This window comes from Triplophysa dalaica, chromosome 20, assembly GCF_015846415.1.
Source record: "Triplophysa dalaica isolate WHDGS20190420 chromosome 20, ASM1584641v1, whole genome shotgun sequence".
Taxonomy (NCBI): Eukaryota; Metazoa; Chordata; class Actinopteri; order Cypriniformes; family Nemacheilidae; genus Triplophysa; species Triplophysa dalaica.
Genome location: NC_079561.1, coordinates 19,338,218 through 19,363,759, shown reverse-complemented (window position 1 = coordinate 19,363,759; position 25,542 = coordinate 19,338,218). Strand labels below are relative to the sequence as shown.

Below are 25,542 nucleotides of genomic sequence, written 5' to 3'. Positions count from 1 at the left end.
GTGCTATATTTTGCCCTTCCCTTTGTCATTGGTTTGTAGTATGTTGGGCCTGGAGTGGAGGGCTTAAAATGCCTGGCCATAGGACAGTCAGTATAGCGCTACCTCTTTTTTTGTTGCTGACGTCATGTGGTGAAGAGATGTTGTTGAGAGAGAGTTTTTGATTCAAGATGACATGTGCAAATGAAATTTGAACAAATAACGCTGTGCACGGAATAATCCCTTCAACACTGTGTAAAACACTTTTTCCTCTTTGATTTCATGGTAACTTTAAAAACCTGACCAAACGGAGTCAGCAACACTCCTAACCAGTAGGTGACGGTAATGCGCCTATAAGACCCTTCAGTCATGATTGTTGTCACTCTGAAGGGCGATATATCCCAGTTGGAATGTAAGGAGGGATACAGCGACCTCCACTGTGCGTGCACTGATGCAGACAGTACACACATCTTTTCAGCCAAGCCTTCACATAATGCATAGTTAATGAACAGCAGCTATGCTAATTATTCTCTTTATTCTCTTTCCGCCTCTGCCTCGGGATGCCCATCCCGAGGTAGGGAGAAGTTCCACCGTGTCCAGACGACTGACAGATGCCCATCCCCAATTTGAGATTACACCAGATACAGCTGCAGACTGACTGACCATCCCAGCTCCATCTAAGGCAATTCCACCAGCTGCCAAGAGAAATATGACCATCGGACCATCCCAGCTCAGACCACTACATCCCCAACCAAGAGCAAAGACGGACTATTTGTCTTATTAATGCTGAAGTTACAATATTTGATATTAAATGCTAAACCTAAACCACATGTCAGCAGTTTGAGTGCAGCTATGACACGTCAGAGGGGATCTGGCCCTCCCGGTTGAGCCTGGATTCTCCCGAGGTTTTTTTCTCCATTGATCAATCATTGGAGTTTGGGTTCCTCGCCACAGCAGGGCAGTGTTGGCCTGCTTACCGGGAGACTGCATTCATTCATTTATTTATTTAGAAATTAGATATTATTTATTAGAATTATCTTACTCGTTGTATAAACACCATGCACTGTGCTGTGTTTTAACTTTTCTGTTTTTCCCGTTTGCCCCTGTAAAGCTGCTTTGAAACAATACACATTGTGAAAATCGCTATATAAATAAACTTGAATTGAATTGAGTACCGAATCATTTTTGTAATATCTTTCAAAATCTATCTATCATTTTTTATTTTATTATTGTAAGAGTTCATGATATTCAAAGAAGAAAAGAAGAAGTGTTGCAGAAAGAAGTGTTGCAAAGTTCATCCACGTGAAAGTGTTCAGATCAGAATATCCCTGAGATCTTCAGCAGTAACTTGGTGAAATGACTTGTGATGGAGATGTGTTTGACCTTCACTGAACGATTCTTGTCAAACTGTGTAATGATTTAGCAAAACAGGTTAAAGGCACAGGTGCCGTGGCTTCATCTTACTTCAAATAGAAATACTTTTGTGTGGTTTTGAGGAATATGAATCAATTATTATTCAGCATAATCTTATTTTAAGACGATCATTTTCTGATTATGAGATAAACTACAGAAAGCAGAGAATAGATATTTTAAGAATAATTCATAGTTTAAATCTCCTGGTAGGACAGTGTAACTGTGAAAGGGGACTTCTTATCAAAAGTCCCCGAAAATCATCTTCTGTTAGCAGCACACACTAACCTTGAGGAGTTTGAGTTTGTGTGATTGTATTGTTTCAGGAGAGTGAGAAAGAGTGGAAAATCACGTCGTGTTTTAGAACATGCCTGACATCTTTGATAATCTATAGGACTATATGTCCTGTCTCATGACTCCAGAAGTGTTTGACAGCTTTGTGTTCTTGTTTAAGGGATTATCTATTGATAACCAATCATGTGAGCTTGATTTATATTTTATATTTATGCATTTGGCAGACGCTTTTATCCAAAGCGACTTATATTGCATTATCCTATACATTTTACATAGGTATTTGCAATCCCCTGGGATCGAACACACAACCTTGCGTTGTTAACACAATGCTCTTACCTCTGAGCTACAGGAAAGCTATTTACCCAAGTTATGACGTAGTTAGTTGACTTGTTCATCCAAAAAAGAAAATTCTGTCATGATTTACTGACCCTTCTTAAATTGTTCCAAACCTGCATAAATTTATTTGTTCTGATGAATACAGAGAAAGATATTTGGAAGAATGTTAGCAGTTTTCAGTTCTGAGACATCATTGACTACCAATGTAGAAAAAATGTAAAGGTTTGGATAATGTTTAATTTTCTAAATTCTTCTAAATCAATATAATTTTTTTTATTTTTATTCTATGAATGATGTCACAGAACTGAAAATGACTAAACATTCTTCCAAATATCTTTTCAACAGAACCAAGAAATGTTTCCAGGTGTCGAACAACTTAAGTGAGAGTAAACGGTGATGGTCATTTATGGGTGAACTATCGCTTTAAATACTACTGCAGTTTGAATTTAAGGCAGGTCGACCCGTGGAACTCCTGGAGAGTGCTGAAGCTGACTTCACTAGTTTCTTGTGGTCAACAACTCTGAGAGATCATCTTCTCTATCATTCTGGAGTGAGATCATTCATTTCTGAAAACGACCTGAAGAGGCACATGAAGTATCATACAGACTCACGTTTCTTCCATCTGCGAAAATACATTTTTGACAACTCTACAAATTCAATTGCACAAGAAAACAACTCACACAGGTATCACATGTGCTCTGAATGTGACACATGTGAATGTGTGTATTTATGAATCTGTAAATTATAGGAACAAAAGCATGTTTTTTGAATCAGACATCAGCTGTATGAATGCTTTCTGTCTTGTTAGACATGTGGCTATTGAGAATGTTTTTCTTGAAGAACATCTATAATTTCTTTATTAAATATACCAGAAAAGTTTGAAGGTTAAAGAATCTTTAACTAGTGTAAAGTAGGCTTGGTACATAATTATCAAGGGGAAAAAGAGAACTAATGGTTAACTTGTCTTCTGTGGTGAATGTTTTCAAATAAAATTAATTGTCCACCTTTTGTATCATATCAGGGAATTTTCTATTAATATTTAGATACTATATATCGGGCATCGGCTTCCAGTGTTAAAGAATTAACGATTATCGGCCAAAATTTACATATCGGTGCATCCCTACATCTAACCAATAAAAAAAAAACACCACACTGAGGAAAAATCTTACCTGTGGTCCTTGTGTGGACAGACATTTACAGAACAAAGACATTTGGAGATTCACAAGAAGAAGTGTTGCAAAGTTCATCCTCAGATAACTGAAGGTCCCTGAGATCTTTTGCAGTAGCCTGTTAAAACCTGTTCGGCAGTTTTTTCTGAAGTTCAAGAGTACTTTCAGTACTAAAATGTCACACAGGGGTAACCTAACTGCAGAGGTTTTTTGATGTGACGTCCAGTAGCTGACTGAAAATGCACTATATTAGCTGGAAATCGCAATAAAATTCTGCACAGAGAAGACTGATTCTCCACAACACTTGTTTTTATAGTTACTTCTGTAGGCTGGAATTATTTTTTGAACTTAAAGCTAAAAATCTGTAAAAAACAACAACATTAGTTTGACATTTAAAACAAATAAAATAATTAAGACATTGAAGTCCTGATTTCACTGCTTTTTAAAAATGTATGTTTGTGAAGTATGAAATTATTTCCTTAATATTACATCGTAATAGTGTTTTAAAGTGCTGGAAGATTCAAGTCGAAGCGCATCTAGTTGTAAAATTTATTGACTCCACTAAATGTGCCAACTGAAGAAATTAAAAACAAAATATGACTACAAGAATGAGTTTCTCTTTATGATGCAAACAAATATGAATCAATGAATTCATGATGGTTGTTGCAGAATATAAGCTAATTCTTCTGTGTACTGAAATATTCACAGAACATAATGAATAGCTTTTCCCAAAAAGCCCTAAAAAAGTCAACAAAAATTAAAAACTTAAACTTTAGAAATGGTCATTCTGAACTGAATTGTTTGGCCATGGTTAGTTACATAAACATACAGTGACAATAAAACAAACCTGATAGCAAAGACTTAATGTTGTATCATTGTTAAACTGGTTATTCCTGACATTCATTTATTTATCAATTAATAGGATCGTACTATATTCTTTTCAGCAAATATTAGCGATAAATGAAACCAAATATATACCAGCTAATAATGATCCTTGTCTTATGTCTGGTGATATCATGAACTCAGTCTGTAACAGTGACTTTGTTTAAAATTTAATTCTCACGTTCAGGTCGTTTCCAAAACCACAAACGCAAAGTTATCCACGGAAGCCATAAAACTAAATATCTACTGACATAACACAAAGCAAAGGCTTTTCCTTTTTCACAACAACTTCACTCACAGGAAAACTTTCACACTCTGAATCACATTTCATTCAAATTGACTGATGAGTTCGATGGCGTCGAAGTTTCGCTCTTGCAGGAAAATCACCAAAAGAGAGCGTTCGGCTGGTGGCATCAGAATCGGGCTCCGCTCTTGGTTCTGTTATTTCTGAAGTCTCAGATCTTAGAGGGACTTTGAGTCTCAGAGGGCCAGCGCTTGACAGACGTTCAGTCAGTGGAAAAGAGATCTCCGGCGGACGGGAGCGGGGCGAGACCACCGGTCACATTAGGGAGGAGAGACAGGTCTGGAAGACTTTGGATGTGGGATTTAAGTTCCTTGCGCACTTGTGTGACCCGAGCGAGTTTTTGCTTGAATTCCTGCAAAAAAAAAATCAAACAAAGAATGCATGAATCCATCGCTCAACATGCTCCCAACCCCTTCATTGAATTACTCCGTACAGAAATGAGAGAAGACTCTCTTACCTCCAGTTTCTTCTCCCTCTCACTGAGTGCTTCTTTCTGGCTTTGGATGTATTCTGTTAGCATACGGGCTAGCTGCCGTCGGTCTTCTAACTCGGCCGCCAGACGTCCATTATACTCGGCCAGCAGGAGACACGCCTCATCTACCGTCTTTGAGAGTTTATCTGCTGCCAGTTTATCTGCCAAATGAAGAAAGGTTTAGTCGACTTCCGTCTATTCTAGTGTTCAAATACCCAGCCATCTGAATGTGGCTGTGGATAAAAGCTCGTATTCAAGCTCATTCTAGCAAAAATCTTAAAATGAAAATAAACCAGACTGAATAAAGCCTGATGTGCACCTGGACCTCCGACTGGATTTGATCAAGATCTGCACTTCATCCGAATAGATAGAAGCGGTTTAGAACAAGAAGTCGTTTGTTGAGTCTCAACCCTACCTGTGATCTTCTCGAGAAGAGAGACGTCCTGCACTTCCTGCGGCAAGGAGGCGATCTTCTGTCTAACGGCTGCATCGCCGGACGCCGCATTCTCGAGGTCCTGAAGGGCTTTCACCAGTTCCTCGGTCTGTGGAGTAAAATCCCTTTAACGCAACACTTCTAAAATCTGATTTTACACACAGCCGTGAGCACTCTTCAGTTAAATTCAATCACTTCTGATGAAATGTGCGGGAAATTCGTACCAGCTGAGGAGCAGCAGCATCAGTCTCTTGTGGAGAATATTGAGCCCTGTAATCATCATCTTCCTCCTCTTCTTCCTCTTGGATCTTCTGGTAGCTTCTCTTTAAGTTTTTCCTCCCATCTGACACAAGAAAACACATCTTTGGATGCAATATAAAGTTTGGACAGATTTATCATAACTTCACGGGGCTCATCCTGAGACGGCAGTAGGTAGCGTGCTGACCTGCAGGCTTGTGTTTCGGGCTGTCCGAATCCTCAATGGCCAATTTGAGCTGCTGTATGAAGTCTGAACGGTAGAGGCTTCGCTCCTGCCAGATATTCAAAAGCCTCTCCATGGACCTTTTGCAGTTGTCATCTCCTACCCTGCTGGAGGAAACCAAAGGGAAAGTCTGTTAAACGGCAAGATTTGTTCTACTGAGAACAGTACTCAAGATAATGTAATGGGGTTTTACCTCGCCACATGTGAATAGGCATCAACCAACACGGTTTCAAAGTCTTTGGTGAACTCCGGCCCCTTTTTCTTACTGTTCTGAATCACGTCATTCGCCAGATAGAGAAACGTCAACTTCCTGCTGGTCTTAGCTGAAAACACACAGAACAAATCAAACTTCATGGTTAAAAGAAATGATAAACATTTTCACGTTTAAAAACAAGCCATACAATATACTAGAGAAAAAGATACACATGATCGTGCAAGCTTGTGTGGAAGATAAGATGTTGTGTCGATTGTGATGTGTTTTGAGGTGGAAGCGTGTCTCACCTTTCTTCAGCTCTCTGTGCCACACTTTCACGATGAGCGAGGAGTGTTTGCGATGGTGAATGATCCACAGCGAGAGAGTCTGAACGCTCTGCTGCGAGTTACTCAACTCTGAGAGCTTCTTCTCCAGAGCAGACTCAGAGAAAGACGACATCTCCCCCAAACACCTGAGAAAACACAAAACACACTTGAGTTCACAACATTTACCATCATATAGCAACACTCACTAGATGCATATGGCCAGTTCATATACAGTAAAATGTCAAACAGCGCCAAACATGTGACATACTTTATATTATTGACAATTATACATCTACTTTACATCAATCTAGAAGGGAACTATAAAGTGTGAAATAGTGAAACAGAAACCAGTCACAGCATCTTTTCTTATTCATGTCATTTATGCCCTCAAATAATAATAATACAACTGGCCATGTACACACACCACATGCATAAAGTAAATAATAGATTATAGTTATATCCACCTATAATTTAAGAGTTTTCCGTGGTAACAGAAGCTTCCAGAACATGGAAAAACAAAATCAAGTAAAACAATCGACATAAATATATAAAATTGTCAAACATATTTACAAAACGTATGCTCATCAAATACAAGCGTATATACTAATGTGACATCTACAGCAGCAATTATTTAAAAAAAATATATAGAACTATATGCTCCAGTGTTGCAAATGATTCTTATAAACAACACCAAAACTATACGTGTTCTTATATTACAGTTACACTGTACAGGTAAAACTTTATTAAATACTTTGTTTACATTACAATAATACAACAAAGTCATCATAAGCACACGAATTCGAACAAATAAACACTCCATAAGATAGAAATTAAAAACAGATCGTTACCTGTCTGCAGTTTCGGACGCTTAATCTGGACTTAACTCACTAAAACATAAAACACGCCGGAAACACTCTGATGTGATGTCACCCCTACCGGAAGCGCGCTGCAGCTCGAGATAGAAACAGATCGGGGTCGGTGCGTTATAAACTCCCGCGTTTATTCCTCGAAACTTGTGCAGGTTGTGTGATATGAACACGATGGGATTCTGCAGCAAGTTATGGCTGATAAACAAACGAGCGTCGCGCCGGGTGACGTCATCGGAACGCGCGGGAGAGAGCGGCAGAGCGCGCGACGGTCTCAGCACTCACTGCACAGCTCTGTAGAGCACACTACACTGCGTGATTTAGGGTCATGTGTGATCTTTTGACAATTGTCATTGAATGAAATGAAGAGTTGAGTGGCTCTATGAGTTTGGATCTGATTATCTGATGATGATCATGACGCTGTTGTTGGATTGAACCAATCAAAGTAAGCGTTACTATTACATACTGTACATTTTATATTTATTTAAACTCACCAAATGATAATACAACAACCTACCTTGCTCTAATAAATAATACAAGTTATTATGGGTTCTATTACAAATGTCTATCATTAAAACCAGATTGCTTTATGTAGTGGGTTTTGGGTCTTATTCCAGTATGATTTGGTTCCCATCTGACAGATAACATCCCTGACCAATAGAAGCAAACACATAACCAGTAGACACCATTATTGTTTCCAGTAAAAATTCCCATTATAGCCATTAAACCTATTAAAGGTTCTTTGATGGTTTCTAGTGTTTAAATACATTTTTGTCACTTTATTGGTTAATGGCAATGTGTCATAGATCAGGAGTTTTCAAACCGGGGTCCGAGAACTCCCAGGGGGGCTCCAGAAGGTTTCAAGGGGTCCACAGAAATTTTCTAGGAAAAAAGATTAAGCAAAAAACGATAAAAGTCCACAGTGTTTATGTTCTATGGATCTTTTCCAGAATTCTTTATATTGTTTATATAGTTTTGCTCACTATAGGTTCTTTTTTCGGACTCGAAGTGAAATTGTTGACAATTATTAGTTGTTGTTTTTATAATATCCTATTAACTATTTATCTTACAAACTTTAAACGTTTCTTTACACTGAAAAAAATATAGATTGATATATAATTTAGAAAAGAGGGTCTCTCACAAAAGGTTAATCATATTCGGGGGTCCTTGGCATCAAAAAGTTTGAAAACCCCTGTCATAGAGAGCCAAAATACCGTAAACAGACCCAACACATTACCAGTAGAGACCATTATATTTTTCATTAAAACCAAAACAATTGCTATTTTGTTGATAATTAAATATTATCTGGTGATTTTCAGCAGGGTAAAATTCTTTTGTAACTGGATGAATTTTTCATGTGTTTTACGCATGTCTCTACAATCTCCTTCACAGACTTCATAACACACATGGAGAATGGCTGAACATCAGATCGACGACCCCAAAATTGCATTTGCGTATCTCCGCCCATCCTGCGTTCTTCTCACCAAACAACCCACGGTTGCTAACGTGAAGACTCTCAGCGGTCACCTCCACGACGTGAGCGATGGAGCGCTCCAGCAACTCCAGGACTACATCCTCTTCCCGCTCAGATTCGTCCTCAAAACCCCCGTCCTCAAGCGTGAGGCTCTCATCCTGGCGGTCATGGAAGCCACGTCCTATGTCCTGGAGAACACTTGTGTTCAGCGTTGGGAATCTCTGCGGGATCTGTTCTCCGAGCTGTGCCTTTGTCTCTGTTCCCCAAGAGACCCAGGAAAGCCGGCCGCGACCTCCGAGGAGCTGAAGCTCGCCGTCCTCGGGTGTCTGGACATCCTCCTGCATTCTGCATATGGAGATATCGTATTCAAGCTTTATGAACCGAGCATGTTACCTGGACTTGGAGCGGCCGTGTCGTTGCTTCTTGCGATCGCCGAGCAGGAGAAAGCCAGGAGGGTCCAAACAGCTTCTCTTCAATGTCTACTGTGTCTGTTTCAGCAGTGCGACTGCACGCAGGATCACGTTGAGCCGGGACCGAACCAGAGGGGTCTGCTGGGTAGTGCTTTAGCCGCGTTTCTGCCCGGCATCTGCCGTGCCCTGACTCAAGTAATTGGTGGAGACATCAGACAGGGGCATGCAGTGACGCTGAAGGCCATGAGAGTCTGGTACAGATCGGTAGCCTTGGTGATCGCTGATGAGCAGAATGGGAATGTTGGTGATGATGTATCCGGCGGTAAGTTTGAGGGGGTCGAGGAACTCATTGTTAAGAGGACTCCATCCTGGCGCAAGGACACATCCCAACGCCTGTCAGTGGTCCTAAAGAAGATTATTTCTTGCACTTCAGCACATCCGCACTGGAAAGTGAGACTGGAGTTAGTCAATCTGTCTCACGTCCTCCTCACGCACTGCAGCCGGTCTTTGGGAGAATGTGTCGGGCCTCTGTTGGAAGCTTTGGTGGGTGCCATCAACAATGAGGAGGCAGAAGTTAAAAACAGATGTGATGTTGTGTTGCGTGACGTTGCACAGAGAAGCCAAGTCAATGGCGGACAGGACTTCACCGGCGTCCTCTCCGAGAACCTCCACAGCCTGGTCTCGTCTCTCCCTCGTCTCATGAGAACTACAGACGATCAACGCAAGCTCTTCACGCTCAACGTGTTTCTGGGGTACCTCCAGATTCTGGGACCCAAAGTGGATGCTGTACTCACATCAGCGGTCCATCTAGAACGCATTTCTAAAGCACTGATGCAAGTGTTGGAGATGGATGTAACGGATGTGAAGATCATCGAGGACAGAACTCTTACTCCTTCCACAGACCTCGGACCTGATCTGCACCGTTTACAGCCGCAGAAGAAATATTTTCTCTACTTCACAGATGATAAGATATTTTCAGCGCTCAGAAAGATCTGTTGGATGTTGGGGTACTACGGGAACCTTTACCTACTCGTCGACCGCTTCATGGAACTGTACAAGGAGTCTTCTGTTTACAGAAAACAGGCCGCTCTGGTTTTGAACGAGATCCTCGTGGGTGCAGCGGGCAATGGCTTGAAGATGAACGTTTCGGGTTGTTCGAGATCAAGTCGAGAGGAAATCAAATCTTCAGTCGTGTCCATCATTGAAGAGTACATCAGTTTTAATAATTGGCATCTCCCCACGGTGTCTCAGGACTTGGATGATGAAACTCACGGGACACTTGCGTCTCCAGCTTTTACAAATCCTGATAAAAAACTTTTGCAGTTACTTCCAGCCTCCAGAAGTCTCACAATCAACCAGCTGAACAGCAACATCTGGCAGATCTCCATCCAGTTGGAGGGCATCGGTGGTTTCGCTTCAGCCCTAGGCCTTAATTTTCGTCTGCTTCTTATGACGTCGCTCTACCCAGTGCTGGAGAAAGCCGGCGACGAGTCGCTTCTCATCAGCCAATCGGCTTTCAGCGCCATGTGTGAAATCTGTGAGGCTTGCGGTTATGGTTCACCCAAAGATCTGCTGATACAAAACTCAGACTACCTTCTGAATGATATTTCTTTGAACCTGGCTCGACCCAACGCTCACCCGCACGCTCCCAGAGTTCTGGGGGTGATGTTCGCTCACTCGGACGCGAGTCTGTTGCCTCTGGTGGCTGATGTGGTGCAGGACGTGTTGATGGCTCTCGATCTCAGTTATGATCAGAAGACGCCGCAGTTCTGCGCTGTGTTGCATTTACTCATGAAAGCACTCGGTCAGCATAACTCACTCTTGACTTTACACTGATATCATTCAGAATTTCTACAAATAGATTTGTTTTATTGTCTTAATTGTTTGAATGTTGTGTCTTATAATTGTCATCCAAACATCTTATCTGCAGTGAGGTGGTTTCCTGGCACTACTGGACACCAGAAGCCCGACAGCACAGAGACTCGAGGTGAAGTCTGTGTGAACCTGAAGACATTTCTCTTGAATTATAAGAAACAGAAGGAGCTTTCAGAAGGGATTGGAGTAGAAGAGGAAGATCCTGATGATCTCGGTTAGTAATTTTATATACGTGTATTTTAACTTGTATAATGGTTGTTTGTAGGGATGAGCATGATCTGTATCTGTTTCTGTTAACTATATGAATTATCTGTATCTGTACTCGGACTGGGCGTGGCCTAACCCAAAAGTGGGCGGAATTGAACCCGGAAATGGGTCGGGTTGTCTTGAGATGGGCGGGGCTTTAACCGTTATGTTATTTTAAGCATGCAATTGATATGGGTTGATCAGAAATTGTTATATTTGTTGCTGATTAGAAAAATATTTACATGACAGCATCAGCATTGAGCTTCAGATGGTTTTGATCACGATAACAAAATAACTATAGACAGAACAAGTTTTGCAACAATGAATACAACACATGCGGTTTCAATTATGAAGTAAAATGTAATGAACAAGAGTTTGTGTGAAGGAAAAAAAACTGGTTAGACCCACCTAACGGTTAAAAAGGAAAAAATAACTCCGACAGGCAGAGACGGCGAGTCGCATTCTACCAAGCACCAAGTCTGAACAAACCCCATGTTTATCAAAACTCTACTGCTTAACAAGTAAGTACTACAAACCGAAGTAAAAAACAAACCTGTAGCTGAAGAGACCTAAACGTTAACGGAAAAGACGCGCGAACCTGAGTGACTGAGGGAGAGACAGAGAGCTGCGGACACAATCAGCAACACAATACATCTGTATGTGTGTAGGGGAGGGGCGCTGTGACTATCCTATCACAGAACGCAGACACAGTCAGCTACCCAATGAGGATTTTAATTCAATCCGAGCACAGATATTGACTGTATTACTCGTATGATACTTGTACTCGGCAAAAGTGCTTTATCCGTACCGGACACTAGTTTCAGCCGAGTGTCCGGCTCAACTCTAGTTGTTTGCTAAGGCAAGCATTCTTATATAATTTCTCTCATATTTTGGGTCCTTAAGAAAATGCCTTGGCAACCAACCATGATATCCTAGAATCGCCTTAGCCACCACCCACGACATTCTAGAAACACCTTAGCAACCACCGATTACATCCTAGAAATCCCTTAGCAGCCACCACGACATTCTAGAAACACTTTAGCAACCACTGACGACATTCTAAAAATGCCTAAGCAACCACCCATGACATTCTAGAAATGCCTTAGCAACCACCCATGACATTCTAGAAATGCCTTAGCAACCACCCATGACATCCTAGAAACCCCTTAGCCACCACCCACAACATTCTAGAAACATCTTAGCAACCACCGACAACATTCTAGAAATGCCTTAGCAACCACTGATGACATCCTAGAAATCCTTTACCAGCCATCCACGACATTCTTGAAATGCCTTAGCAACCACCAATGACATTCTAGAAATGCCTTAGCAACCACCCATGACATCCTAGAAATCCCTGAGGAACCACCCACAACATTTTAGAAGCACCTTAACAACCACCGACAACATTCTAGAAATGCCTTAGTAACCACCCACGAATTTCTAGAATTGCCTTAGCAACCACCCACGACATCCTGGAAATCCCTTAGCAACCACCCACGACATTCTAGAAACACCTTAGCAACCACCAACGACATTCTAGAAACACCATAGCAACCACCGATGACAACCTAGAAATCCCTTAGCAACCACCACGACATTCTAGAAACACTTTAGCAACCACTGACGACATTCTAGAAATGCCTTAGCAACCACCCATGACATTCTAGAAATGCCTTAGCAACCACCCACGACATCCTAGAAACCCCTTAGGAACCACTGATGACATCCTAGAAATCCTTTACCAACCATCCACGACATTCTAGAAATGCCTTAGCAACCACCAATGACATTCTAGAATTGCCTTAGCAACCACCCACGACATTATAGAAACACCTTAGTAACCACTGACGACATTCTAGAAATGACTTAGAAACCACCCATGACATCCTAGAAACCCCTGAGGAACCACCCACAACATTTTAGAAACACCTTAACAACCACCGACAACATTCTAGAAATGCCTTAGCAACCACCCATGACATCCTAGAAATCCCTGAGGAACCACCCACAACATTTTAGAAGCACCTTAACAACCACCGACAACATTCTAGAAATGCCTTAGTAACCACCCACGAATTTCTAGAATTGCCTTAGCAACCACCCACGACATCCTGGAAATCCCTTAGCAACCACCCACGACATTCTAGAAACACCTTAGCAACCACCAACGACATTCTAGAAACACCATAGCAACCACCGATGACAACCTAGAAATCCCTTAGCAACCACCACGACATTCTAGAAACACTTTAGCAACCACTGACGACATTCTAGAAATGCCTTAGCAACCACCCATGACATTCTAGAAATGCCTTAGCAACCACCCACGACATCCTAGAAACCCCTTAGGAACCACTGATGACATCCTAGAAATCCTTTACCAACCATCCACGACATTCTAGAAATGCCTTAGCAACCACCAATGACATTCTAGAATTGCCTTAGCAACCACCCACGACATTATAGAAACACCTTAGTAACCACTGACGACATTCTAGAAATGACTTAGAAACCACCCATGACATCCTAGAAACCCCTGAGGAACCACCCACAACATTTTAGAAACACCTTAACAACCACCGACAGCATTCTAGAAATGCCTTAGTAACCACCCATGAATTTCTAGAATTGCCTAAGCAACCACCCACGACATCCTGGAAATCCCTTAGCAACCACCCACAACATTCTAGAAACACCTTAGCAACCACCGACGACATTCTAGAAACACCTAAGCAACCACCACGACATTCTAGAAACACTTTAGCAACCACTGACGACATTCTAGAAATGCCTTAGCAACCACCCATGACATTCTAGAAATGCCTTAGCAACCACCCACAACATCCTAGAAACCCCTTAGGAACCACCCACAAGATTCTAGAAACATCTTAGCAACCACCGACTTCATTCTAGAAATGCCTTAGTAACCACCCATGAATTTCTAGAATTGCCTTAGCAACCACCCACGACATCCTGGAAATCCCTTAGCAACCACCCACGACATTCTAGAAACACCTTAGCAACCACCGATGACATTCTAGAAACACCTTAGCAACCACCCATGACATTCTAGAAATGCCTTAGCAACCACCCATGACATTCTAGAAATGCCTTAGCAACCACCCACGACATCCTAGAAACCCCTTAGGAACCACCCACAAGATTCTAGAAATATCTTAGCAACCACCCACAACATTCTAGAAACACCTTAGCAACCACTGATGACATCCTAGAAATCCTTTTCCAACCATTCACGACATTCTAGAAATGCCTTAGCAACCACCGATGACATTCTAGAATTGCCTTAGCAACCACCCACAACATTTTAGAAACACCTTAGGAACCACCGACGACATTCTAGAAATGCCTTAGAAACCACCCATGACATCCTAGAACCCCCTGAGGAACCACCCACAACATTTTAGAAACACCTTAACAACCACCGACAACATTCTAGAAATGCCTTAGTAACCACCCATGAATTTCTAGAATTGCCTTAGCAACCACCCACGACATCCTGGAAATCCCTTAGCAACCACCCACGACATTCTAGAAACACCTTAGCAACCACCGACGACATTCTAGAAACACCTTAGCAACCACCACAACATTCTAGAAATGCCTTAGCAGCCACCCACGACATCCTAGAAACCCCTTAGGAACCACCCACAAGATTCTAGAAATATCTTAGCAACCATGCACGACATTCTAGAAATGCCTTACCAACCACCAATGACATTCTAGAATTGCCTTAGCAACCACCCACAACATTTTAGAAACACCTTAGCAACCACCGACGACATTCTAGAAACACATTAGCAACCACCGACAACATTCTAGAAATGCCTTAGCAACCACCCACAACATTCTAGAATTCCCTAAGCAACCACTTAGGACTTTGTAGAAATACCCTAGCGACTACCAAGAACACGATAGAAATGTCCTGGCAACCCCCCTTCCCCCAGAACACTATAAAAACTCCTTAGAAACCAAAACCATGGAAACTAAATACCTACCATCCAGAATATCCTAGTAACAACCTAGCAACAGGCTACCAACCATGCAGAACACCATAGCAACCATCAAGCCACAAACCACTAGCATGGTCAGAGTGAGTTTTACAAATGTAAACACACATTTTCGAAAGGTAATAAACCAGGAAAACATTGCAGTATATATTGTGTGAAGCAGGCGTTCCTGATAGTTTTCTCATGAGTGCAGATGAAGCTGAGATGTGTGTTTTTTCTGAAGCAGTTTGTGTCTCACAGAGGTCATAAAGCAGAATGATGAGGTTTCAGGTCAATAAAGCATCAGCCAGGAGTCAAACTCCCCGAGCAATCTTCATTCATGTTTGCCTCATTACACAGCTGCTGATTTAAAGATAAATCCACTTGTTATTTCTGTTTGAGCCTTAATAATCCTGCAGCGACGGAGCGTCTGCATGATGTCTGGCTCACATTCACCCTATAAACATGTCGAGACTTATAACTAAATAACACGTTAATTATGAAAAACCTCCTGTATCTATGCGCAGATGTCTCTCCCTCAACATTAACACCTGATGAAGACGTGGACGGTCCAGCTGTGAAAGAAGAACTTCCTCTTCACGTTCAGATTGCAAAAGACGTCATGGAGCGATGTGTCCACCTGCTGTCAGACTCCAGTCTGAGAACACGACTCAAGGTGGTTTTCTGTTTACTTCACCGTGAGATGTTGTCAAAGAGTTTGACTTGAAATGTGTGTGAGAAATAAAATATTTGTGTCGTTGTTGCAGGTGTTGGACATTCTAGAGTTGTGTGTGTGTGTTTTGTGTGAGAAAGAGAACGAGCTTCTTCCCATGGTGCACCGGTGCTGGCCTGCTCTCCTCCACCGTCTGACCAGCGACGATCCTCTCGCCATCCCACGAGCCTTCAGGGTGAGATGAGTGTGTGTCTCTCTCTCTCTCCTCATGTGTTTCTCTGTCTCACTCACTTCCTCTCTCTCTGTGTCTGTACAGGTGCTGTGCGTTCTGGGCGAGACGTGTGGAGATTTCCTCAGGAAGCGGGTGTCTCAGGAGGTCCTGCCCCGGCTCACCTCCAGTCTGATGAAGCAGGCGGAGATCAGCGGGCGATCCGGTCCCGTCTACACACACACACTGGCATATAAACTACAGCTGGCTGTGCTGCAGGGTCTCGGACCGCTGTGTGTCAAACTCAACATCAGTAAGTATGAACATCTGTGCATGATATTTATGATCACAACATCTATTGGAATAAAAATAAATAAACAATGCTATCAGTCAAATTCACTTATTCAATCTGAATTTGACTGGAAATATTTACAATATTGTAATACATATAGCATTCATGCAAAATCACGGTTATACCAGTATGCTGTGACACGTGTAAAAACTAAGTTTAGTGCTGTAAATGAAGTGCAGTATGTTATCTGTTGAACACTAGATGGCACACTTACTCAAAGTAAGCACGGTGTGTCTACATCACAGCTGTTTAAGACATCTGGAGATGACCTGTATCTCATCTGTGCTGGACAGCTGTTGACTGCTATCTACACAAACACATTTCAAGACAAATTGTCGATTCATACATTGGTAAAATTCATCTTAGTGCACAAATTTAACTTTTACTTTGGATTTTTTGCACAAATTTGGTCAAGTGTGTCCAAACTATACAAACTAACAATGGTTGAACTGCAAATGGAACCAAAAAAAAGCTTTTGTTACTGTAGTTAAACCATAGTAAGGATGTGTAAAATGTGAAATGAAAAGCTTATGATACATTATCCGTAGTATCATCATAGAATTTGTGGGGAAACAAATGGTAATCCATCCGTCAGAAACATGGATACTACAATCACCATAGTGAGTTTGGGTGTGTCACACAATAACAGACACACTTCCTGCCTTATATTCTCTATTATCGGCTATAGTGTTTCACCTCTCACTGCCATGTTTCTATTCTACCTCTCTCCCTCTCTCTCTCGTCCCTCTGCACACCCCTTCATTTTTCTTGAGTAATGAGGCTCTACATCATGCTGTTTAATTAATTAATGAGGATAATGCTGCCATGGAGACTATTAGAATACATTACAGCATCTGTGCTCATTACCATGCAGATGTGCATTGTTTGCATTGTTCCAGCGAATTTGGAGTCGCAGGTTGTAAATACTCCAGAGAAATACAGGAGCATTTACGGACAAGAGAAATTAGGGCACACATTAAGCTGTATAAATGTCATTGCATCAAATAACTAAGAATCAAACCAAACGGTGTTTATTTAAAAGCACACACTTTAATACACAAGTTGCGAAGAGGCTTTAAAGGTAAAAGTCATTAAATCATCATGAAGTAATAATAGAAAATCATGTCTTTTTTCTGTTCCTTGATGGCCAATTTGAGGCAATTTTCATACTTCATTTTAGCATTATAGTCCAAGTGAAATTAAAAATGACAATTCATATTTTTTTCTTGAAATATTGCTGCGTTTATAGTAAAAAGCTTATCAATGGGGGTCAATTTCTTTTTTAAATTCCTGTGCTCTCATAATCTTCAATTAAAATCTGAAAATGCACTTCTGTCCTGAACGATGATCCATCTCAAATGTTAGACGGCTTGACTGGAGCATCCGTGAAGTCCTCTGCTGCTGCCAGTTTCATTTCAAAATCAGTGCAACAGCTGTTGTTACACAACCAATCGTTTCGCAGTGAAAAACACAAGCCACGCCCACTCATTTTCTCCTTCGAAATTCCTTTTCACTGGGAAACGTGTCAGAATACAAAATTAAAGTAGTATGTAGTAAGACTATAAAGTACTAAAATATTGATTCTACAGACTTTCTTCAGCAAAAATTTGCACGCAACTATTAATTTGTACTACATTCATTACCTCCAAATGTAACTCACTTGAATTAAAACATTGTAATTTATTACCCTTATTTTGGAAAGACTCTGAAGTTCTCACTTGTGTTTATTCTGAACGTTTGTTTGCAGTGGAGGCCGACATGGATCGAATCACTGAAGCCTGTTTTCCATACCTGAGCTGCCGACAACCAATCAAACTGCAGGAGGCGTGTCTTAGGTAACCCAAACCATCCCACAAGCAAAATCACGTTGCATATCTTTATTCAAAATCTTCATCAATGGAGTGAATTGTTTAGCTTCAGGTTCGTAGGTTTGGCATTTTTTATCAGCATGAAAATTTCAGTTGAAAATATTCAGGAATAACTTGATCTCAGATCCTATATTTTCACCATTTCAAGAATGTTTTTCACAATTTTTAATCACTTTTGGTTTCTCCTCTAGTTCATTGAATAAATAATCAGACCACATGACCCATTATTAGTTATTATTAGTTATATTTGTCTCCCATGAATCATGAGCTCATAGAAGCTACTGTCAATTATACAGGAATGATCACAATGCTGTTTCAAATGGTTTTGATTGGAATTTAGACTTAACTAACAATATCTGACCAGTAACATGTAACTGCATTACAAATGAAACTTAAACTACTGTCTATATTTACATTTATGAATTTGGCAGATGCTTTTATCCAAAGTGACTTCAGTATTTGTGTTCCCGGGGGATGGAACCCGTGACCCTCCCGCTGCTGATGCAATGCTCTGCAAACCCACAAGCGCTCTGATTTTCTTCAGCATTAGCATGATTTAGGCTAATAGGTGTTTTTCTTTCTCTGGTAATTCCTACAGTGTTTTCCGGCACCTGATTGAGTTGGACGCTGATTCGTGCTGGTTTACTCTGAATGAGATCTTCTGTCCTGTGTCATACGAGCCTCCTCATCCACACCTGCTGCCCGTGATGCTGAGCGGATCCCACAAGCCCAAGAACCAATTCACAGACAACATCCTCGAATTACTGCGGGAGTTTGATCCCCCGCAGGGGAAGACATGAGATCAGAGGGATTTAGAGGACAAATAACTGTTTCATGAGCTTTATGTGCTAACCGTGAGGCTGATCAAACAAAATGATGATGTACATGTATGATAGGCACATGTCTTCCTCACACAGTTTATGTTCTTTACAAACGCTTTGTCATGGTGATGATCATTTCTGAGCAAAACACCTTCATTCATCTACTTGTGTTTTAGTAACATTTTACAAAAGCTTTCCATTTATTAACATTAGTTCATGAGCTAACGTGAACAAATAATGAGCTTCAACAGCATTTATTCATCTTTGTTAAATGTTAATACAGTTGCTCATAGTTCATTAGCTAATGTTAACAAATGTGTGTTTTGTTTTTTTAAATGCATAAAGATTTGTTAAATTAAAAGATGAATAGATGCTGTGGAAGTATTGTTCATTTTTAGTTTGTGTTAACTCGAATGAAACCTGTTGTGAAGTGTTAATAGTACTTTTACAAAATAATACATTCATATAAATATCTTTGAACAGAGCTCTGTTATTTTATTAGTGTTTTCATGATTTATTTCAAATGACTAAACACACTTTATGAAGTGATGTGGTGTTTTGGAAGGAACTGCAGTTATCATGATACGAAAGAGGCTTTTTCTGTGTGTACAAAATATAGATTGTATGTTAATGTATAATCTGTATATTATTTTTATAATAAAAAAATGTTAATGAATGTCTTCTGAAGGTTGACCTAATATCAGGTGAAGTACACAAGCTACGGTCTCTTTGATAGCTCAGGTGATTTGCTAGAGTTCTCAGTTGTGTTTGATTTAATCATTAGGTTTCCTCAAATAGAAATAAAAACGGCAATTGTTAAAAGCCATGAAGAGTCTGGATTTGGCTAAATTTGATAAAGTTGATATCGAGATCTTCAATAATGACTTTTGATCATAGACTTGACTAATCTGAACTCAGTTTGACACATTGTTGACATCTCTTCTCAAACTCTAATGACACACATTTGTGAGATGTCGGACTACTTTTCTCTTGCAGATTAGACCTCAGAAAAACTTTCTATTTGTGCTCCATTCAATCTCAGTGATGTCAAGGAGAATTGTTTGAGATATTTAAGAGATCTTGGTTGATTTTGGGGTTGGTTCTGGTGTTGTGTGGTCGTGGTTTCTCTGACAGTCTGACAAATGTGTGGGTCTGTAAGAGTGGCATTAAAGCTGCCTCATATGCTTTGTGTTAGGGTGCTGTGTTATCTGCACTGTATTTTGCTATTTATCCTCCTGCCAGAACGGACACGGACGCTATTATTCACCGGCCTGTGTGGCACGAGCAGCCGCTTAATGCAATTTCCCCTCGGTCGCTTCTGATAAGTGCGCCGGCGTCATTATGGAGTCAAAGCGTTTGACATGAGCTTTGTTTGAGATTCACTGCCGTTTAGGATAACAAGACGAGCGGCGGTGAAGAAATGATGAAGAATGGAGGTCATATTCAAGGGCGGAAGGTGGAAGAGCCATTTGTTATAACAGAAGGTGTAAAGCGATTCGGTGGTGTTGGTCACGTCTCATTGATTTTAGCTTAAACTACTCACTTTTATTGCATTACATAGCTGCTTGGTCACAAATTCTTCGTGGCAAAAAAAGTTTAGTTTTGCAAGATCATTTTCCATCATGTTTTATTTTGCTGCTGTACCTTTAAGAGTTCAGTACATGTATGACCGTATAATCATGCCACAATTTCTGAAGTCATCCGATAAATGTTATGGTCGGAGAGCAGAGGTTGATTTGAGTATACTGAAGTCAAATTTATTTTTTAAAGACAAAGGATTGCGTCTTTATAATACACCAAGTTGTATGATCAATGTACAATGTGTTTATTACTTTGATAAAGGCATACATGGAGTGTGAAATCAGTTCTGTGGGATTACTGTAATATACACAATCTGTACATATAGTCTCACTCGAAATATAAAATTCAAAGAAACCGGAAAGAAAGCAGTCATTAATACCATTAAACATACTGTGACTGCTTTAAAGATGTTTTAAAAGCCGCATAAAAATCACAAAACGTAATATTGTTTGTGTGCACCGTCGATCCATTGATAAGACTAAAGCTGAATGAAATATTTGCAGGAAACTGCGGGACCTTATAAATGACACTTGTGTCAGCTGTGACTCTGTCCCAACAATAATCCGGTGCCTTCTACATTATACACGTAAACAATGAGAGTAAATACAGCTTGTCAATGTAATTGCTTTCGCCAGATGAATAATATAACTTTTGTCCTGCCCCCTTTTTACTGAATTTAAATGGTCAATAAATAAATCTGGGTCATATTTCACCCCAAAACCAAAAGAAAGATAAAAAGGAGAAATGTTATTTTGCATCACAACATAAGAAGCAACGTCTAAAAACTTTAGGATTCTTTTTTTCTGCATTTTGACATTAAAGCAAATTTCCTTCACATGTTTTATTAAACCCAATTAATAGAAATGAGAAATCTGAGGGGCAATGTGCTTAAAACTACAATCCGTTAAAAATCATCAAAAATGAGCGAGTAAATAAACAATCAGTGTTCCACAACTCTTGCCTTAGCTTACGACAATTCACAAATGTTAGCTCATAATTAGGATGCAATTTATGTAACCCACATTACAGAGATGGCTATAGAAAGCAAACGCATGAGACTGCAGTATTAACAAAACAACTTTGTCAATAGGCTTCATTGTGTTAACTTTTTTGGCTAAATATACATCACTGACATTTCTCAGTGAGTTTAATCCATCTGTCTACTGTATCAAAACCATAAATCCACTAAAAACGACCAGAGAGGTGTCTGATTTGGTTGCTTTGCTGCTTAGCAAATATTAGAAAGATTTGTGTCATGCACTCCCTGTTCTGAACAGACATCTAACTTTGTTTTATACACAAATATACATCTTGTGTTAAGGTTATGAAGGACGTGAAGGGGTGTTGGTAGGTGTGAGTGGAACTAAGAGCAGGATTTTAAAGTGCACAACTCTCCGTGCAGTCAGTGTTACTGTCATCAGTGGACCTCTTCCTGAGCTCTCGACCGCCTTTGTGGTGGCCCGTGATGGGTAGACTGGTGCTTGTGGTGCTCAGACTGCAGAATTTCCTCCGGTGACGCTGCTCCCTGCTGGGATGGAGGTGCGGCGTTCCCCTCGCCCTGCTCCACCTGCAGGTATGCCCGGACGTGATGGTGACGCAGCTTGCTGTCGCTAAAGTCGATGACACGGCATTCATATGTTCCCTCGTCTGATGGCTTCACGTTGGACAGACGGAGTTTGTGGGAGATGTTGCTACCCGCCACCTTCACCACCTGCAGAGAACGGAGAGGATATTCTTCAGCTGTGAGATGTTAAAACATGACCCGTCAGTGCATTAGATAATGAATAAGCCTCCTGCGTTGACTTCCCCTGCTGAATATGGCGAATTAAACCGGACTCCAGCTGATTAGGGCGGAAGCTGCAGTTATCAGATGTCTATTATGCTAAAATATGCAGTTTTAGTAACACTTTATTTGACAGTGCCCAGTGTAATTATACATTTAAAGTACTGTGTATTAATAATGAACTACATGTACTTACTATAGGGTGATTATTAGGTTTAGGGTGTGGTTTAAGGGTAGTTATATGTCATTGTGAATAATATATAGTAAATACCGTAGTAAATACATGCAACATGTGTAACAAGGGCACTGTAAAATAAAGTGTTACCGCATTTTATTTTTAGAAGGCATACATCAGATCTACATACAGAAAATAGGGAAATGTTTTGGCACAGGAACTTGAGTCACATATCAAAAAATAAAGCCTTACAGCGTTGTTTTTCTTCAGCAGCAGTTTTTGTTCGTTTTAACCAGCCCATATTTTCATGTACTGTGGGCTAAAATGAGGCCCTGAGGGAGATTATGACCCCACTTTGGCTCCTTATGAGAGAAGTAGTGCAGATGCAGAGGGCAGCATGAGGCTACAGCGGTGAGCAGCAGTGACATGCAGCGGTGAGCAGCAGTGACATGCAGCGGTGAGCAGCAGTGACATGCAGCGGTGAGCAGCAGTGACATGCAGCGGTGAGCAGCAGTGACATGCAGCGGTGAGCAGCAGTGACATGCAGCGGTGAGCAGCAGTGACATGCAGCGGTGAGCAGCAGCAGTGACATGCAGCGGTGACAGCAGCAGTGACATGCAGCGGTGAGCAGCAGTGACATGCAGCGGTGAGCAGCAGTGACATGCAGCGGTGAGCAGCAGTGACATGCAGCGGTGAGCAGCAGTGACATGCAGTGGTGAACAGCAGCAACATGAGACAGGGTAAAGGACTGACATGCAGTGACGTAAAGCCGTGACATGCACCGGTGAACAGCAGTGACATGCAGCGATGGAGAACAGCAACATGCAGCTGTGAACGGCAGAAGAATGCACCGGTGGAAAGCAGTGGCAGGCAGCAGCGAACAGCAGAGACGTGCAGTGGTGAACAGTGGGGACGTGCAGAGATTGAGAACAGTGATATGCTGCTGTGAACAGCGGTGACATGCAGCGGTAAACCGTAGTGACATGCAGTTTGTAACAAACGAAACTGTATTTACATGAATCACATTATTGTGCGGTGTGCCCCTTTAAGAGACTGATCACGTCATTTCTGATGCGTGCTATGCGTGATAACGTTGTTGAGTTGAGCGTGAGTGAGATCCACCGTAGATGCTAAGCGTGCTCTACCCTTTTTCTATATTATTGTTTTGTTAGTTTTATTTTGTGACGCTGAGAAAGAGTAATCTCTCATGTGTGAGAGGATTGCGTTGCTTGTGTTACCTGCCATTAAATGTGCGTGATACAGCCTTTACGCCTCTAACCTCTTTCTTCCATTGACTTTGTGAGAGCTATCCTGGTCAAAGCGTTACAAGTTGTGAAAAAAATAACATGCAACAGAGAACAGTGGTGACATGCAGCGTTGGAGAGCAGTGACATGCAGCTGTTCATGCACTGCAGGACAGCAGTGGACATATTCATGAGCAGTAATGAGATGTGAGCTGTGAAACCACACAGGGGCTTCACTCATTGGCTGTCAATCTTTCACTCTCTGATGTACAAAAGCAATAGGACAATCTCTCTCTAGCTCTCTCTCTCTATCATGGCCAGCATTCCCAGAGGGTTTTTAAGCACGAGTCCAGACGCTCGATGATTCTGACTACCAGTGAAACAGATTGAATGTGGACTAAGGTGGATAAATAAACATGCATTCACAAACCCATATGCACACACACATTCATGCACACTAACTCAAGTTCACTTACTGGTGCTGATCCCACATTTCATATGTTAGAAAACAAACCCTGCGTACTATCCTGCAACACTTGCATATACTTCTATAGTCTCATAATCACATCAGATATACAGGATATACAGATTTAAGATATAGTCAGAATCAAAACATTGCCAGTGATTTTGTAACTCAAGATGACGTGATTCTGTATGAACTCGCAACCCTGAAGTGTTCTCCAACCGCAGGACGACAGCTCTGAGCATTTCTCTGAAAGCAAATGTCCTTCTGAATATTTTATGAAGTAACAGAGGAGATGCTTTGATTTATCCACCCACACACACACCCCACACGCACACACGCACACACACACACACACACACACTCTCTGACACACACTCAGGTAAACCTCTCACTTTCACAAACTGAAGCTTTTGATTTCTCCTGTATTCTGTTCTTCTGTATAGGGCGGTTCTACTCTCTAATGATCTGTTATGTTCTTCAGAGTTATACTGGATTCTGGTCTTTTGTGTTTTACTGGATTTTTCTGTATGACGATCTGTCATTTTCAACAGTTTTCTGTATTCTGTTCTATTGTGTTCTCAGTCTTTGAAAACACATTTGAGGGATAATGTACACACACAGTTCCAGTTACAGTAGTTTCAGGTCACATTGCCAGCACACATTTTACCTCTGAAACACAAAAAACGCTAGATCCTTCCTGGTTGTGTCTGTTTGCGGACAGCTGTGTGTGGCTGTATCACTTTAATGTGAGAAGGTTCCCTGCGTCGTTGTTGCCGTGGGAAGTTTTGAATCACACAACTAACTGCTGTACACACACACACACATTCATAGCCCGGAGCGGCACAACCAGCACGAGCCAAGCGAGTTGCTAACAAATCACCTTCAGCCCGACCAACCGTGATGTTGTGTTTGCATGCTCCAGTTATTTGCCCTCACAAAGACACAGAATGTATTTTTACATTCCATTAGCGACAGCAGAAGGTAACAGCCGATGAATCTCACGAAAAATGTGAGAAAATTACAGTTGAAAACACTCACACTGATTTTGGTGGCGTCCTTGGACATCTCATTCTGCGGCACCACCTGCAATGAAAAACAAGCCTATCATACCAGCCATCCCATATGTAAGCCATCCACTATTTATAATATATGGAATTCGTTTCACGAATGATGTTTATCATATAGTTTCAGAAGGGTGTGAGTCATATGAAAAA

General features: G+C 41.2%; 3 protein-coding genes across 6 annotated transcripts in view; 1 reads left to right on the top strand and 2 right to left on the bottom strand.

Annotated features, from left to right (window-relative positions):
* Positions 1-3,720: 3,720 nt before the first annotated feature.
* rprd1b (regulation of nuclear pre-mRNA domain containing 1B) lies at positions 3,721-7,342 on the bottom strand. 4 transcript variants are annotated; one of them, XM_056733688.1, is made up of 9 exons: positions 7,125-7,341; positions 6,741-6,773; positions 6,259-6,422; positions 5,951-6,080; positions 5,722-5,864; positions 5,501-5,619; positions 5,259-5,385; positions 4,829-5,004; positions 3,721-4,723 (listed from the first exon to the last, which is right to left on the bottom strand). In XM_056733688.1, exons 3-9 carry the CDS (start codon positions 6,407-6,409, stop codon positions 4,574-4,576), a joined length of 996 nt encoding a protein of 331 aa, XP_056589666.1. In that variant the 5' UTR covers positions 6,410-6,422; positions 6,741-6,773; positions 7,125-7,341; the 3' UTR covers positions 3,721-4,573. The 4 variants fall into 4 exon arrangements, with proteins under 4 accessions (XP_056589666.1, XP_056589669.1, XP_056589665.1 ...); XM_056733691.1 differs by lacking the exon at positions 6,741-6,773 and having other exon boundaries at positions 5,722-5,861; positions 7,125-7,342; XM_056733687.1 differs by lacking the exon at positions 6,741-6,773 and having other exon boundaries at positions 7,125-7,340.
* Positions 7,343-7,448: 106 nt separating this feature from the next.
* On the top strand, positions 7,449-19,755 carry tti1 (TELO2 interacting protein 1). The gene is made up of 8 exons (XM_056733686.1): positions 7,449-7,587; positions 8,535-10,830; positions 10,957-11,115; positions 15,685-15,833; positions 15,925-16,065; positions 16,147-16,351; positions 18,138-18,225; positions 18,857-19,755. The coding sequence occupies exons 2-8, from the start codon at positions 8,556-8,558 to the stop codon at positions 19,056-19,058; spliced, it is 3,219 nt and encodes a 1,072-aa protein (XP_056589664.1). The 5' UTR covers positions 7,449-7,587; positions 8,535-8,555; the 3' UTR covers positions 19,059-19,755.
* A 934-nt stretch (positions 19,756-20,689) lies between these two features.
* The window catches only part of LOC130409150 (V-set and transmembrane domain-containing protein 2-like protein), a 30,800-nt gene continuing 25,947 nt past the window's right edge, over positions 20,690-25,542 (bottom strand). Inside the window, exons 3-4 of the mRNA XM_056732860.1 lie at positions 25,367-25,411; positions 20,690-22,371 (exon numbers count right to left, since the gene is read on the bottom strand). Coding sequence (XP_056588838.1) covers positions 22,078-22,371; positions 25,367-25,411 — 339 coding nt within the window. The 3' untranslated portion in view covers positions 20,690-22,077. The remainder of the gene's footprint in view (positions 22,372-25,366; positions 25,412-25,542) is intronic.